At 45.1% G+C, this 13,257-nt stretch overlaps 1 protein-coding gene across 1 annotated transcript in view; it reads right to left on the bottom strand.

The window, feature by feature from the left end:
* Positions 1-12,931, bottom strand: part of LOC112265517 (complement C3-like) — a 58,013-nt gene extending 45,082 nt beyond the window's left edge. The window contains 3 exon segments of the mRNA XM_042302024.1: positions 381-549; positions 2,306-2,501; positions 12,797-12,931. Coding sequence (XP_042157958.1) covers positions 381-549; positions 2,306-2,501; positions 12,797-12,870 — 439 coding nt within the window. The 5' untranslated portion in view covers positions 12,871-12,931.
* Positions 12,932-13,257: the final 326 nt, after the last annotated feature.

Here is a 13,257-nt window from a genome sequence, read left to right as displayed (position 1 = left end):
TAGCCTACCTGGTTGGTTAAATAAAGGTTAAAAATTTTTTTTAAAGAAGATAAATGTCCATTAATGTTTCATGTGACTTTCGACCTGACCCCAAATTAATCAAACTGAATCACAGGGGTAGACTGGCCGTCTGGCATTTCAGGCAAATGACAGATGGGCCGGTCCATTTTTAGCCCAGTGGGCCTGTCTAACTAGTTTTTTTTTATCTGGCTAATATTTGGGGCTCCAAGAAAAAAACATGGTGGTGGCCTCAAGTTTAAAAAATGGTCCGGTTCGTTGGAAATAATAGGGTCGATTTCTGGTTCCAGTCTGCCCCTGAGTAGAGGTGATTGCTGAGCAATGCTAATTCGAAGGCTTTGGGTCAGTGGGCTCAGCCATACCTTTACTTTCTGGCGTGTAAATGGTTTTGTCCGTTTGTACAAATATGTAGCCGGTTTGAAAGGAGACCAGGACTACTTTTTCAAGAAGGTGGCCTGGGAACTCAGCTTGCAGGTACACATACTGGTTCACTGTGTAGTCCTCATCAAAGAAGCCAGGTCCCTCCAAGATCTGACAAGTTTGAGAAAAAAAAAGTTAACAAAAAAAAACATCACCCCATCTACACACAGTACCCCATTATGACAAATTGAAAAAATGTTTTTAGACATTTTTGCAAATGTATTGAAAATTAAATGCAGAAACATCTCATTTACACAAGTATTCACAATCTTGAGTCAATACTTTTCAGAAGCACATTTGGCAACGATTACAGCTGTAAGTCTTTCTGGGTAAGTCTCTAAGAGCTTTCCACACCTGGATTGTGCGACATTTGCCCATTATAATTTTCTAAATTCTTCAAGCTCTGTCAAATTGGTTGTTGATCATTGCTAGACAAGTATTTTCAAGTAGATTTAAGTCAAAACTGTAACGGCCACTCAGGAACATTCACTGTCTTCCTGGTACTGTACTCAACTCCAGTGTATATTTGGCCTTGTGCTTCAGGTTATTTTCCTGCTGAAAGGTGAATTTGTCTCCCAGTGTCTGGTGGAAAGCAGGCTGAACCATGTTTTCCTCTAGGATTTTGCCTGTGCTTAGCTCCATTCCATACATTTTTTTATCCTGAAAAACTCCCCAGTCCTTAATGATTACAAGCATACCCATAACATGATGCAGTCACCACTATAATTGAAAATATGGAGTGGTACTCGGTAATGTGTTGTATTGGATTTGCACCAAACACAACACTTTGTATTCAGGACACCTTAGAGGCTGCTGCCCTATATACATAGACTTGAAATCACTGGCCACTTCAATAATGGAACACTAGTCACTTTAATAATATTTACATATTTTTGCTTTACTCATCTCATATGTATAAACTGTATTCTATTCTACTGTAGTTTAGTCCATGCCCCTCCGACATTGCACATCCTAATATCTATATTTCTTTATTCCATTATTTTACTTTTAGATTTGTGTGCATGGTGTGTATTGTTGTTATTTTTTTATATTACTGCACTGTTGGAGCTATAAACACAAGCATTTCACTACGCCTGCAATAACATCTGCTAAATATGTGTATGTGACCAATACAATTACATTTGATTTGATTGCTATGCCACATTTCTTTGCAGTTTTACTTTAGTGCCTTGTTGAAAACAAGATGCATGTTTTGGAATATTTTTTATTTTGTCCAGGCTTTCTTCTTTCACTCTGTCAATTAGGTTAGTATTGTGGATGAACTACAATGTTGTTTTCTCCTATCACAGCCATTAAACTCATTTTTAAAGTCACCATTGGCCTCCTGGTGAAATCACTGAGCGGTTTCCTTCCTCTTCGGCAACTATGTTACGAAGGACGCCTGTATCTTTTTAGTGACTGGGTGTATTGATAGACCATCCAAAGTGTAAGTAGTAACTTCACCATGCTCAAAGGGACATTCAATGTCTGCTTCTTTTCGAGGCATTGGAAAACCTCATTGGTCTTTGTGGTTGAATCTGTGTTTGAGTGAGTGCATACAATGAATTATGTGAGTAGTTAAGCATGTTTACTCCTGAACTTATATAGGCTTGCCATAACAAAGGAATTGAATACTTATTGACTCAGGACATTTCAGCTTTTCAGTTTTGAATTTGTCACATAAAAAATAAAAAATACACTTTAACATTATGGGGTATTGTGTGTAGGCCAGTGACAAAAATCAAAATATTATCAATTTTAATTCACTCTGTAGCACAACAAAATGTGGAAAAGGGCAAGGGGTGTGAATACTTTCTGAAGCCACTGTACATGTCATTTCTGTAAGGAAACATATATAAAGACTTACGTTAACGTCAATAAGTGCCTGGTATTTGTTAACTAAATTCAGGGACACACTTGTAGATGGGAGCTGTTTATCTTTTGCAGGGAAGTTCTTCACCGTGATTTTGACATTGAAATCAGCCCCTGAGTAATCTTGAGCTTCAACAAAGACCCTCTCCATGCTTCCCACCCGTAGAGGGTTGGGAGCAGACATGACATACCTGCAGTGGTTAAGAGAGGAGAAAGGAAGATATAAAATATGGAGGGTGGAAGATTGATTTGTACTTGACTAAGGCCGGGATTTAATTCAAGGCACATCATAGCACAGCACACAATAACAGACTTTAAAGGTCATTTACAGTTGAGCTGACATGAGCAGCATTTACCATGAATGTGATCTCAGTGAATGTTGGGGAAAATGCCTTTAAAAGGCATATTATTGACTGTCTAGTGCACTCAATCCCGGCCTACACCTTTTTGTTATGGAATGACTGACATCTGATCAGTGTGTGTGTACTTGCATCTGTCTACATATGTGTTTATTGGGCATCTGTCTGCAGAAACATGCTGTGTTTGGAGCTGCATAATAATCCTTTTTTAGTTCCCATTTCTCACGCCATTCATAAAGTATAGCAAAATGCTGTAAACTGCAGAGACCATCATTGTGTGTTAGAAATGTATTACCCCTGAACAAGGTTCTAGTAGGTTTATGTACAAATTAGAATTGTGCAATAACAGAGCATAAGATATCTATTTTACACTGAATGGATTTGTTAATTAGTTAAGTTATTGTTATTAAATGTTATATTCCAATGTTATTTAATGTTATTAGTTATATTCCTATTCCAATATTTAAAAAATAAAAAAATAAAAACAACTATTGAAAACCTTTTGCTCCTAAATGTAATTTTATTGACTGCTGGGATTTAAAATCTTGCATTATTCAAATAATATTCTGTGCAATTGTACATAATTGTCACGCCCTGACCTTAGTATCTTTGTTTTCTTTATTATTTTGGTTAGGTCAGGGTGTGACATGGGTGATGTATGTGTTTTTGGACCTGTCTAGGGGTTTTGTATGTCTATGGGTGTTAACTAATCTAGGTGTTATGTATGTCTATGGTTGCCTAGATTGGTTCTCAATTATAGGCAGATGTTTATCGTTGTCTCTGATTGGGAACCATATTTAGGCAGCCATATTCCTTGGGTATTTTGTGTGTTATTGTCTATGTATTAGTTGCTTGTGTCTGCACTTATACACTGCTCAAAAAAATAAAGGGAACACTTAAACAACACAATGTATTCCAAGTCAATCACACTTCTGTGAAATCAAACTGTCCACTTAAGAAGCAACACTGATTGACAATCAATTTCACATGCTGTTGTGCAAAAGGAATAGACAACAGGTGGAAATTATAGGCAATTAGCAAGACACCCCCAATAAAGGAGTGGTTCTGCAGGGGGGTGACCACTTCTCAGTTCCAATGCTTCCTGGCTGATGTTTTGGTCACTTTTGAATGCTGGCGGTGCTTTCACTCTAGTGGTAGCATGAGATGGAGTCTACAGCCCACACAAGTGGCTCAGGTAGTGCAGCTCATCCAGGATGGCACATCAATGCTAGCTGTGGCAAGAAGGTTTGCTGTGTCTTTCAGCGTAGTGTCCAGAGCATGGAGGCACTACCAGGAGACAGGCCAGTACATCAGGAGACGTGGAGGAGGCCGTAGGAGGGCAACAACCCAGCAGCAGGACCGCTACCTCCGCCTTTGTGCAAGGAGGAGCAGGAGGAACACTGCCAGAGCCCTGCAAAATGACCTCCAGCAGGCCACAAATGTGCATGTGTCTGCTCAAACGGTCAGAAACAGACTCCATGAGGGTGGTATGAGGGCCCGACATCCACAGGTGGGGGTTGTGCTTACAGCCCAACACCGTGCAGGACGTTTGGCATTTGCCAGAGAACACCAAGATTGGCAAATTCGCCACTGGGGACCTGTGCTCTTCACAGATGAAAGCATGTGTGACAGACGTGACAGAGTCTGGAGACGCCGTGGAGAACGTTCTGCTGCCTGCAACATCCTCCAGCATGACCGGTTTGGCGGTGGGTCAGTCATGGTGTGGGGTGGCATTTCTTTGGGGGGCCGCACAGCCCTCCATGTGCTCGCCAGAGGTAGCCTGACTGCCATTAGGTACCGAGATGAGATCCTCAGACCCCTTGAGAGACCATATGCTGGTGCGGTTGGCCCTGGGTGCCTCCTAATGCAAGACAATGCTAGACCTCATGTGGCTTGAGTGTGTCAGCAGTTCCTGCAAGAGGAAGGCATTGATGCTATGGACTGGCCCGCCTGTTCCCCAGACCTGAATCCAATTGAGCACATCTGGGACATTATGTCTCGCTCCATCCACCAACGTCACGTTGCACCACAGACTGTCCAGGAGTTGGCGGATGCTTTAGTCCAGGTCTGGGAGGAGATCCCTCAGGAGACCATCTGCCACCTCATCAGGAGCATGCCCAGGCGTTGTAGGGAGGTCATACAGGCACGTGGAGGTCACACACACTACTGAGCCTCATTTTGACTTGTTTTAAGGACATTACATCAAAGTTGGATCAGCCTGTAGTGTGGTTTTCCACTTTAATTTTGAGTGTGACTCCAAATCCAGACCTCCATGTGTTGATAAATTTGATTTCCATTGATCATTTTTGTGTGATTTTGTTGTCAGCACATTCAACTATGTAAAGAAAAAAAGTATTTAATAAGAATATTTCATTCATTCAGATCTAGGATGTGTTATTTTAGTGTTCCCTTTATTTTTTGAGCAGTGTATTATATAGCGTCACGTTCGGTTTATTGTTTTGTAAGTTTGTTTAGTGATTCTTTGTCTTCATTAAAGAAGTATGTATTCATCTTACTCTGCGCCTTGGTCTCCTCCATACATCGAACATGACAGAATAACCCACCATATAAGGACCAAGCAGCGTGAAAAAGAGGAGTGGACATCGTGGACTTGGGGGAAAGAGGAGTGGAGGACATCCTGGACCTGGGAGGAGGTAATGGCAGGGGACAAGACCCTGCCATGGAAGCAGGTGGAGAGAGCACAGGAGGAACGGCGACGATATATGAAGACACGACTAGCACGGAAGCCCGAAAGCCCCATTCATTTTTTTTGGGGGGGCACACGAGGAGATTGGTTGAGTCATGTAGGAGACCCTGAGCCAACTCCTCGTGCTTACCGTGGGGAGCGTGTTACTGGTCAGGCACCGTGTGTCTCCAGTGCGCATTTCTAGAATGGGCATCCAGCCAGGAAGGAGGGTGCCGGCTCAGCGCTCCTGGTCTCCAGTATACCTCCATGGACCAGGATATCCTGCGCCGGCTCTGCGTACTGTGAGTCTGCACAGCTCTGTGCGTCCTGTGCCAGTGCCCTGCATTTGCAGGGCAAGTATAACCATCCAGCCAGGACGGGTTGTGTCAGCTCTACACTCCAGACCTCCAGTGCGCCTCCACAGCCCAGTATGTCCTGTGCCTGCTCCACGCACTCGCCCTGAGGTGCTTGTCCCCAGCCCAGTAACACCAGTGCCAACACCACGCACCAGGCTTCCTGTGCGTCTCCAGAGCCCTGTATGCCCTGTTCCCCCTCCCCGCACTCGCCCCGAGGTGCGTGTCCTCAGCCCGGTACCACCAATGCCGGTACCACACACCAGGCCTCCAGTGCGTCTCCAGGGTCCAGTACTCCCTGCTCCTCGCACTCGCCCTGAGGTGCGTGTCCCCAGCCTGGTACCACCAGTGCGGGCACCATGCACCAGGCCCATAGTGCGCCTCGGCAGTCCAGAGCGTCCGGCGACAGTACCCAGTCCAGAGCGTCCGGCGACAGTACCCAGTCCAGAGCGTCCGGCGACAGCACCCAGTCCAGAGCGTCCGGCGACGGGCCGCAGACCGGAACCCCCTACGACGGGTCGCAGACCGGAACCCCCTACGACGGGTCGCAGTCCGGAACCTACCACGATGGGTCGCAGTCCGGAACCTACCACGACGGGTCGCAGTCCGGATCCACCAGAGTCTCCCTCCAGTCCGGATCCGCCAGAGTCTCTCTCCAGTCCGGATCCGCCAGTCTCCCTCCAGTCCGAATCCGCCAGAGTCTCCCTCCAGTCCGGATCCGCCAGAGTCTCCCTCCGGTCCGGATCCGCCACTCACTCCAGACTCGTCCATCAGTCCAGTGGCGTCCTCTAGTCCAGGGTCGGCGGTGAGGGTTCCCGCTCCAGAGACATTAAGTAAGTGTGACGAGTCAGAAGTGGAGCGGGGTCCACTTCCCGAGCCAGAACTGCCACCTCAGAGTTATGCCCACCCAGACCCTCTCATAGATGTCATCCTAACTAATTCGCCCTCCAAATACACCTCTGCTGTTTTCAATCAAGATTTCAGCGATCACTGCCTCATTGCCTGCATCTGTAATGGGTCTGCGACCAAACGACCACCCCTCATCACTGTCGAATGCTCCCTGAAACACTTCTGCGAGCAGGCCTTTCTAATTGACCTGGCCGGGGTATCCTGGAATGACATTGACCTCATCCCGTCAGTAGATGATGCCTGGCTATTCTTTAAAGCATGCCCCTCTCAAAAAAAATTGAACTAGGAATAGATATAGTCCTTGGTTCACGCCAGACCTGTCTGCCCTTGACTAGCACAAAAACATCCTGTGGCGTTCTGCATTAGCATCGAATAGCCCCCGTGATACACAACTTTTCAGGGAAGTTAGGAACAAATATACACAGGCAGTTGGAAAAGCTAAGGCAAGCTTTTTCAAACAGAAATTTGCATCCTGTAGTACTAACTCAAAAAAGTTCTGGGACACTGTAAAGTCCATGGAGAATAAGAGCACCTCCTCCCAGCTGCCCACTGCTCTGAGGCTAGGAAACATTGTCACCACCGATAAATCCACTATAATTGAGAATTTCAATAAGCATTTCTCTACGGCTGGCCATGCTTTCCACTTGGCTGCCCCTACCCCGGTCAACTGCCCAGCACCCTCCACAGCAACCCGCCAAAGCCCCCACCATTTATCCTTTACCCAAATCCAGATAGCCGATGTTCTGAAAGAGCTGCAAAATCTTGACCCCTACAAATCAGTCGGGCTAGACAATCTGGACCCTCTCTTTCTAAAATTATCTGCCGAAATTGTTGCATAGGGAGAGACAGAGCTGCCGCGGTCATCGTCCTCTTCAAAGGGGGTGACACTCTAGACCCAAACTGCTACAGACCTATATCTATCCTATCCTGTCTTTCTAAGGTCTTCGAAAGTCAAGTTAACAAACAGATTACTGACCATTTCGAATCCCACCATACCTTCTCCGCTATGCAATCTGGTTTCAGAGCTGGTCATGGGTGCACCTCAGCCACGCTCAAGGTTCTAAACGACATCATAACCGCCATCGATAAGAGACATTACTGTGCAGCCATATTCATCGACCTGGCCAAGGCTTTCGACTCTGTCAATCACAACATTCTTATTGGCAGACTCGACAGCCTTGGTTTCTCAAATGATTGCCTCGCCTGGTTTACCAACTACTTCTCTGATAGTGTGTCAAATCGGAGGGGCTGTTGTCTGGACCTCTGACAGTCTCTATGGGTGTGCCACAGGGTTCAATTCTCGGGCCGACTCTCTTTTCTGTATACATCTATGATGTTGCTCTTGCTGCTGGTGATTCTCTGATCCACCTCTACGCAGACGACACCATTCTGTATACTTCTGGCCCCTCCTTGGACACTGTGTTAACTAACCTCCAGACGAGCTTCAATGCTATACAACTCTCCTTCCGTGGCCTCCAACTGCTCTTAAACACAAGTAAAACTAAATGCATGCTTTTCAATCGATCGCTGCCCGCACCTGCTCGCCCGTCCAGCATCACTACTCTGGACGGCTCTGACTTAGAATACGTGGACAACTACAAATACCTAGGTGTCTGGTTAGACTGTAAACTCTTCTTCCAGACTTACATTAAGCATCTCCAATCCAAAATTAAATCTAGAATTGGCTTCCTATATCGCAACAAAGCATCCTTCACTCATGCTGCCAAACATGCCCTCGTAAAACTGACCATCCTACCGATCCTCGACTTCGGTGATGTCATCTATAAAATAGCCTCCAACACTCTACTCAACAAACTAGATGCAGTCTATCACAGTGCCATCCGTTTTGTCACCAAACACTACCCACCATTGCGACCTGTACGCTCTCGTTGGTTGGCCCTCGCTTCATACTCGCCACCAAACCCAGTTTACAGATCACTGCACCTGTACTTAGTCTATCTGTAAACAGCCCATCTATCTACCTACCTCATCCACATACTGGTATTTATTTATTTATTTTGCTCCTTTGCACCCCATTATCTCTACCTGCACATTCATCTTCTGCTGATCTACCAATCCAGTGTTTAATTGCTATTTTTTTTATTTTTTTTATTTCACCTTTATTTAACCAGGTAGGCCAGTTGAGAACAAGTTCTCATTTGCAACTGCGACCTGGCCAAGATAAAGCATAGCAGTGTGAGCAGACAACACAGAGTTACACATGGAATAAACAATTAACAAGTCAATAACACAGTAGAAAACAAAGGGGGGAGTCTATATACAATGTGTGCAAAAGGCATGAGGAGGTAGGCGAATAATTACAATTTTGCAGATTAACACTGGAATGATAAATGATCAGATGGTCATGTACAGGTAGAGATATTGGTGTGAAAAAGAGCAAGTAAATAAATAAAAACAGTATGGGGATGAGGTAGGTGAAAATGGGTGGGCTATTTACCAATAGACTATGTACAGCAGCAGCGATCGGTTAGCTGCTCAGATAGCTGATGTTTGAAGTTGGTGAGGGAGATAAAAGTCTCCAACTTCAGCGATTTTTGCAATTCGTTCCAGTCACAGGCAGCAGAGTACTGGAACGAAAGGCGGCCAAATGAGGTGTTGGCTTTAGGGATGATCAGTGAGATACACCTGCTGGAGCGCGTGCTACGGGTGGGTGTTGCCATCGTGACCAGTGAACTGAGATAAGGCGGAGCTTTACCTAGCATGGACTTGTAGATGACCTGGAGCCAGTGGGTCTGGCGACGAATATGTAACGAGGGCCAGCCGACCAGAGCATACAGGTCGCAGTGGTGGGTGGTATAAGGTGCTTTAGTGACAAAACGGATGGCACTGTGATAGACTGCATCCAGTTTGCTGAGTAGAGTGTTGGAAGCCATTTTGTAGATGACATCGCCGAAGTCGAGGATCGGAAGGATAGTCAGTTTTACTAGGGTAAGCTTGGCGGCGTGAGTGAAGGAGGCTTTGTTGCGGAATAGAAAGCCGACTCTTGATTTGATTTTCGATTGGAGATGTTTGATATGAGTCTGGAAGGAGAGTTTGCAGTCTAGCCAGACACCTAGGTACTTATAGATGTCCACATATTCAAGGTCGGAACCATCCAGGGTGGTGATGCTAGTCGGGCATGCGGGTGCAGGCAGCGATCGGTTGAAAAGCATGCATTTGGTTTTACTAGCGTTTAAGAGCAGTTGGAGGCCACGGAAGGAGTGTTGTATGGCATTGAAGCTTGTTTGGAGGTTAGATAGCACAGTGTCCAATGACGGGCCGAAAGTATATAGAATGGTGTCGTCTGCGTAGAGGTGGATCAGGGAATCGCCCGCAGCAAGAGCAACGTCATTGATATATACAGAGAAAAGAGTCGGCCCGAGAATTGAACCCTGTGGCACCCCCATAGAGACTGCCAGAGGACCGGACAGCATGCCCTCCGATTTGACACACTGAACTCTGTCTGCAAAGTAATTGGTGAACCAGGCAAGGCAGTCATCCGAAAAACCGAGGCTACTGAATCTGCCGATAAGAATATGGTGATTGACAGAGTCGAAAGCCTTGGCAAGGTCAATGAAGACGGCTGCACAGTACTGTCTTTTATCGATGGCGGTTATGATATCGTTTAGTACCTTGAGTGTTGCTGAGGTGCACCCGTGACCGGCTCGGAAACCAGATTGCACAGCGGAGAAGGTACGGTGGGATTCGAGATGGTCAGTGACCTGTTTGTTGACTTGGCTTTCGAAGACCTTAGATAGGCAGGGCAGGATGGATATAGGTCTGTAACAGTTTGGGTCCAGGGTGTCTCCCCCTTTGAAGAGGGGGATGACTGCGGCAGCTTTCCAATCCTTGGGGATCTCAGACGATATGAAAGAGAGGTTGAACAGGCTGGTAATAGGAGTTGCGACAATGGTGGCGGAAAGTTTCAGAAATAGGGGGTCCAGATTGTCAAGCCCAGCTGATTTGTACGGGTCCAGGTTTTGCAGCTCTTTCAGAACATCTGCTATCTGGATTTGGGTAAAGGAGAACCTGGAGAGGCTTGGGCGAGGAGCTGCCGGGGGCAGAGCTGTTGGCCGAGGTTGGAGTAGCCAGGCGGAAGGCATGGCCAGCCGTTGAGAAATGCTTATTGAAGTTTTCGATAATCATGGATTTATCGGTGGTGACCGTGTTACCTAGCCTCAGTGCAGTGGGCAGCTGGGAGGAGGTGCTCTTGTTCTCCATGGACTTCACAGTGTCCCAGAACTTTTTGGAGTTGGAGCTACAGGATGCAAACTTCTGCCTGAAGAAGCTGGCCTTAGCTTTCCTGACTGACTGCGTGTATTGGTTCCGGACTTCCCTGAACAGTTGCATATCCCGGGGACTATTCGATGCTATTGCAGTCCGCCACAGGATGTTTTTGTGCTGGTCGAGGGCAGTCAGGTCTGGGGTGAACCAAGGACTGTATCTGTTCTTAGTTCTGCATTTTTTGAACGGAGCATGCTTATCTATATTGTAATTACTTCGCCACAATGGCCTATTTATTTCCTTAACTTACCTCATTTGCACTCACTGTATATAGACTTTTTGTTTTATTTTGTTCTACTGTATTATTGACTGTATGTTTTGTTTATTCCATGTGTAACTCTGTGCTGTATGTGTCGAATTGCTACGCTTTATCTTGGCCAGGTCGCAGTTGCAAATGAGGACTTGTTCTCAACGCCTACCTGGTCAAATAAAGGTGAAATAAATAAATAAAATAGGCTTAGGTGTGCGCCCTGACCTTTGTTCTCTTTATTATTTTGGTTAGGTCAGGGTGTGACATGGGTGATGTAAGTGTTTTTGGACCTGTCTAGGGGTTTTGTATGTCTATGGGTGTTAACTAGGTGTTATGTCTATGGTTGCCTAGATTAGTTCTCAATTAGAGGCTCGGGGATTCGAACTTGCAACCTTTTGGTTACTAGTCCAACGCTCTAACCACTAGGCTACCCTGCCGCCCCGTTTATCGTTATCTCTGATTGGGAACCATATTTAGGCACTTGTGTATTTCGTGGGTTATTGCCCATGTATTAGTTACTTGTGGCCAATTTTTTTCCAAAGGTAGCTTTTTTGTTGTCAACAATTAGACATTGTTCTTAGGAGGGGCTAGTTACCCCCTAGTATTCTAAATGTCAGTTGGCTTTTCATAGCCGAGCATTCAGAGGTGGAGACAGCAGAGGTCGAGACGGTGGCTAAAGTAAGCTGATGTTTGTTGAGGTTGTTTAAAGAGAACCAAACCACAGATTACAAATGATAAACAATAAATTGTATGGCGCTAGCCACGTATCATCCACAGTGTAAAAATCATCGTCTAAAAAAAAAAAAATCACGACAGTTGTGATGGAAACTATACATTTCGGTACAATTTTATAAATGCAGACAGATAATTTGTTTGTTTGACATGTCATCTTTTTGTGTCTGTAAAATTATTTGCTGTGGAAAGTCCTTTATGCACAAATATTGATATAATAACCATCATATCGAGCTACATTTGTGAGTCACGCGGTGATATGGTGTGTGGTCCTCCCACTACGATCTGGTAAACCATTCGGTTTATTAGGCTACAGATTAAATTATGAAGATATGATAAACTTCACAGGGTGGTTAAAAGTGCACAGTGATCTTGATGCTTCTTTCCAATAAATATTGAGGGTCTTATTCTGGTGATATGATGATCGATGCTTGACTGCCGTTTGACAAATACAAATATTCTCTCTCGCTCTTATCCATAATAATCTCATCAACTAGACTAGCCTACCCGCACTGTATCTGCGAGCGGTTGGCTAGAGCGCATTTGCCAAGACCAGGGTAGGGACATTTGCTATTTAACGCAAATTGAAAATGCGATAGAAACACATTGAACCTCTGTATTTAATGCACTACGTCATTATTGCTGTTATTATTATCGTAATTGTAATGCACTACGTCATTACACGCAGATATTTATCCACAACTAGTCAATTTTATCCGCAACAAATCCGCAATGTCGCCAATTGGATGGAAACCTAGCTATTACTACTACCATTTTTAGAAGTACTACTTATCAATGTTTCTATGATACGTTTACCATGACAATTCTTGGAATGATGGCTGATGTATTGCCTTTACAATTGTGGGACCAAATGTTGTACCATGTTAAACTATCTTATTTATGATGTACTCACAGCACTTCACCATTGGAGAGCATAGGGAGAGACAGAGCCACAGCAACCAGCAACACCAGTTCGACCCGCTTCATTGTGAGTCTGATTCAAATCCAAATTAAATTGCTTCACCCAGGCTCAAGCTTTTATCGTTGCATTTTCCTGACCGTAACTGTTCTTGACCCTCCACATTGGGACGGGTGCCAGACAACACGCTCACCCTCCCTCCCTCTATTTGTTCTTAGCAGAATTGGGAATTCCCAGGACAGCGAGATACAAGACTCCCCTTAAATCCTACTTCTGCCACCTAATTAATGAGACTCCTCTTAACTGTGTGGAATTCTATATTTATTGCTGTTAAGTCTATACCTATGCATGTCAGTGCTTAAGATGGCATGTGGGTATCTTAAAAAAACGAGAACTTGGGAAACCTGTGGCTAGATAAATTAAATGAATGTGTGAAGGAGTTCAACTGAGAGACT

Source organism: Oncorhynchus tshawytscha, linkage group LG02, assembly GCF_018296145.1.
Source record: "Oncorhynchus tshawytscha isolate Ot180627B linkage group LG02, Otsh_v2.0, whole genome shotgun sequence".
Taxonomy (NCBI): domain Eukaryota; kingdom Metazoa; phylum Chordata; class Actinopteri; order Salmoniformes; family Salmonidae; genus Oncorhynchus; species Oncorhynchus tshawytscha.
The sequence above is the reverse complement of the archived record's forward strand: the minus strand, read 5'-3'. Positions and strand labels throughout refer to the sequence as shown.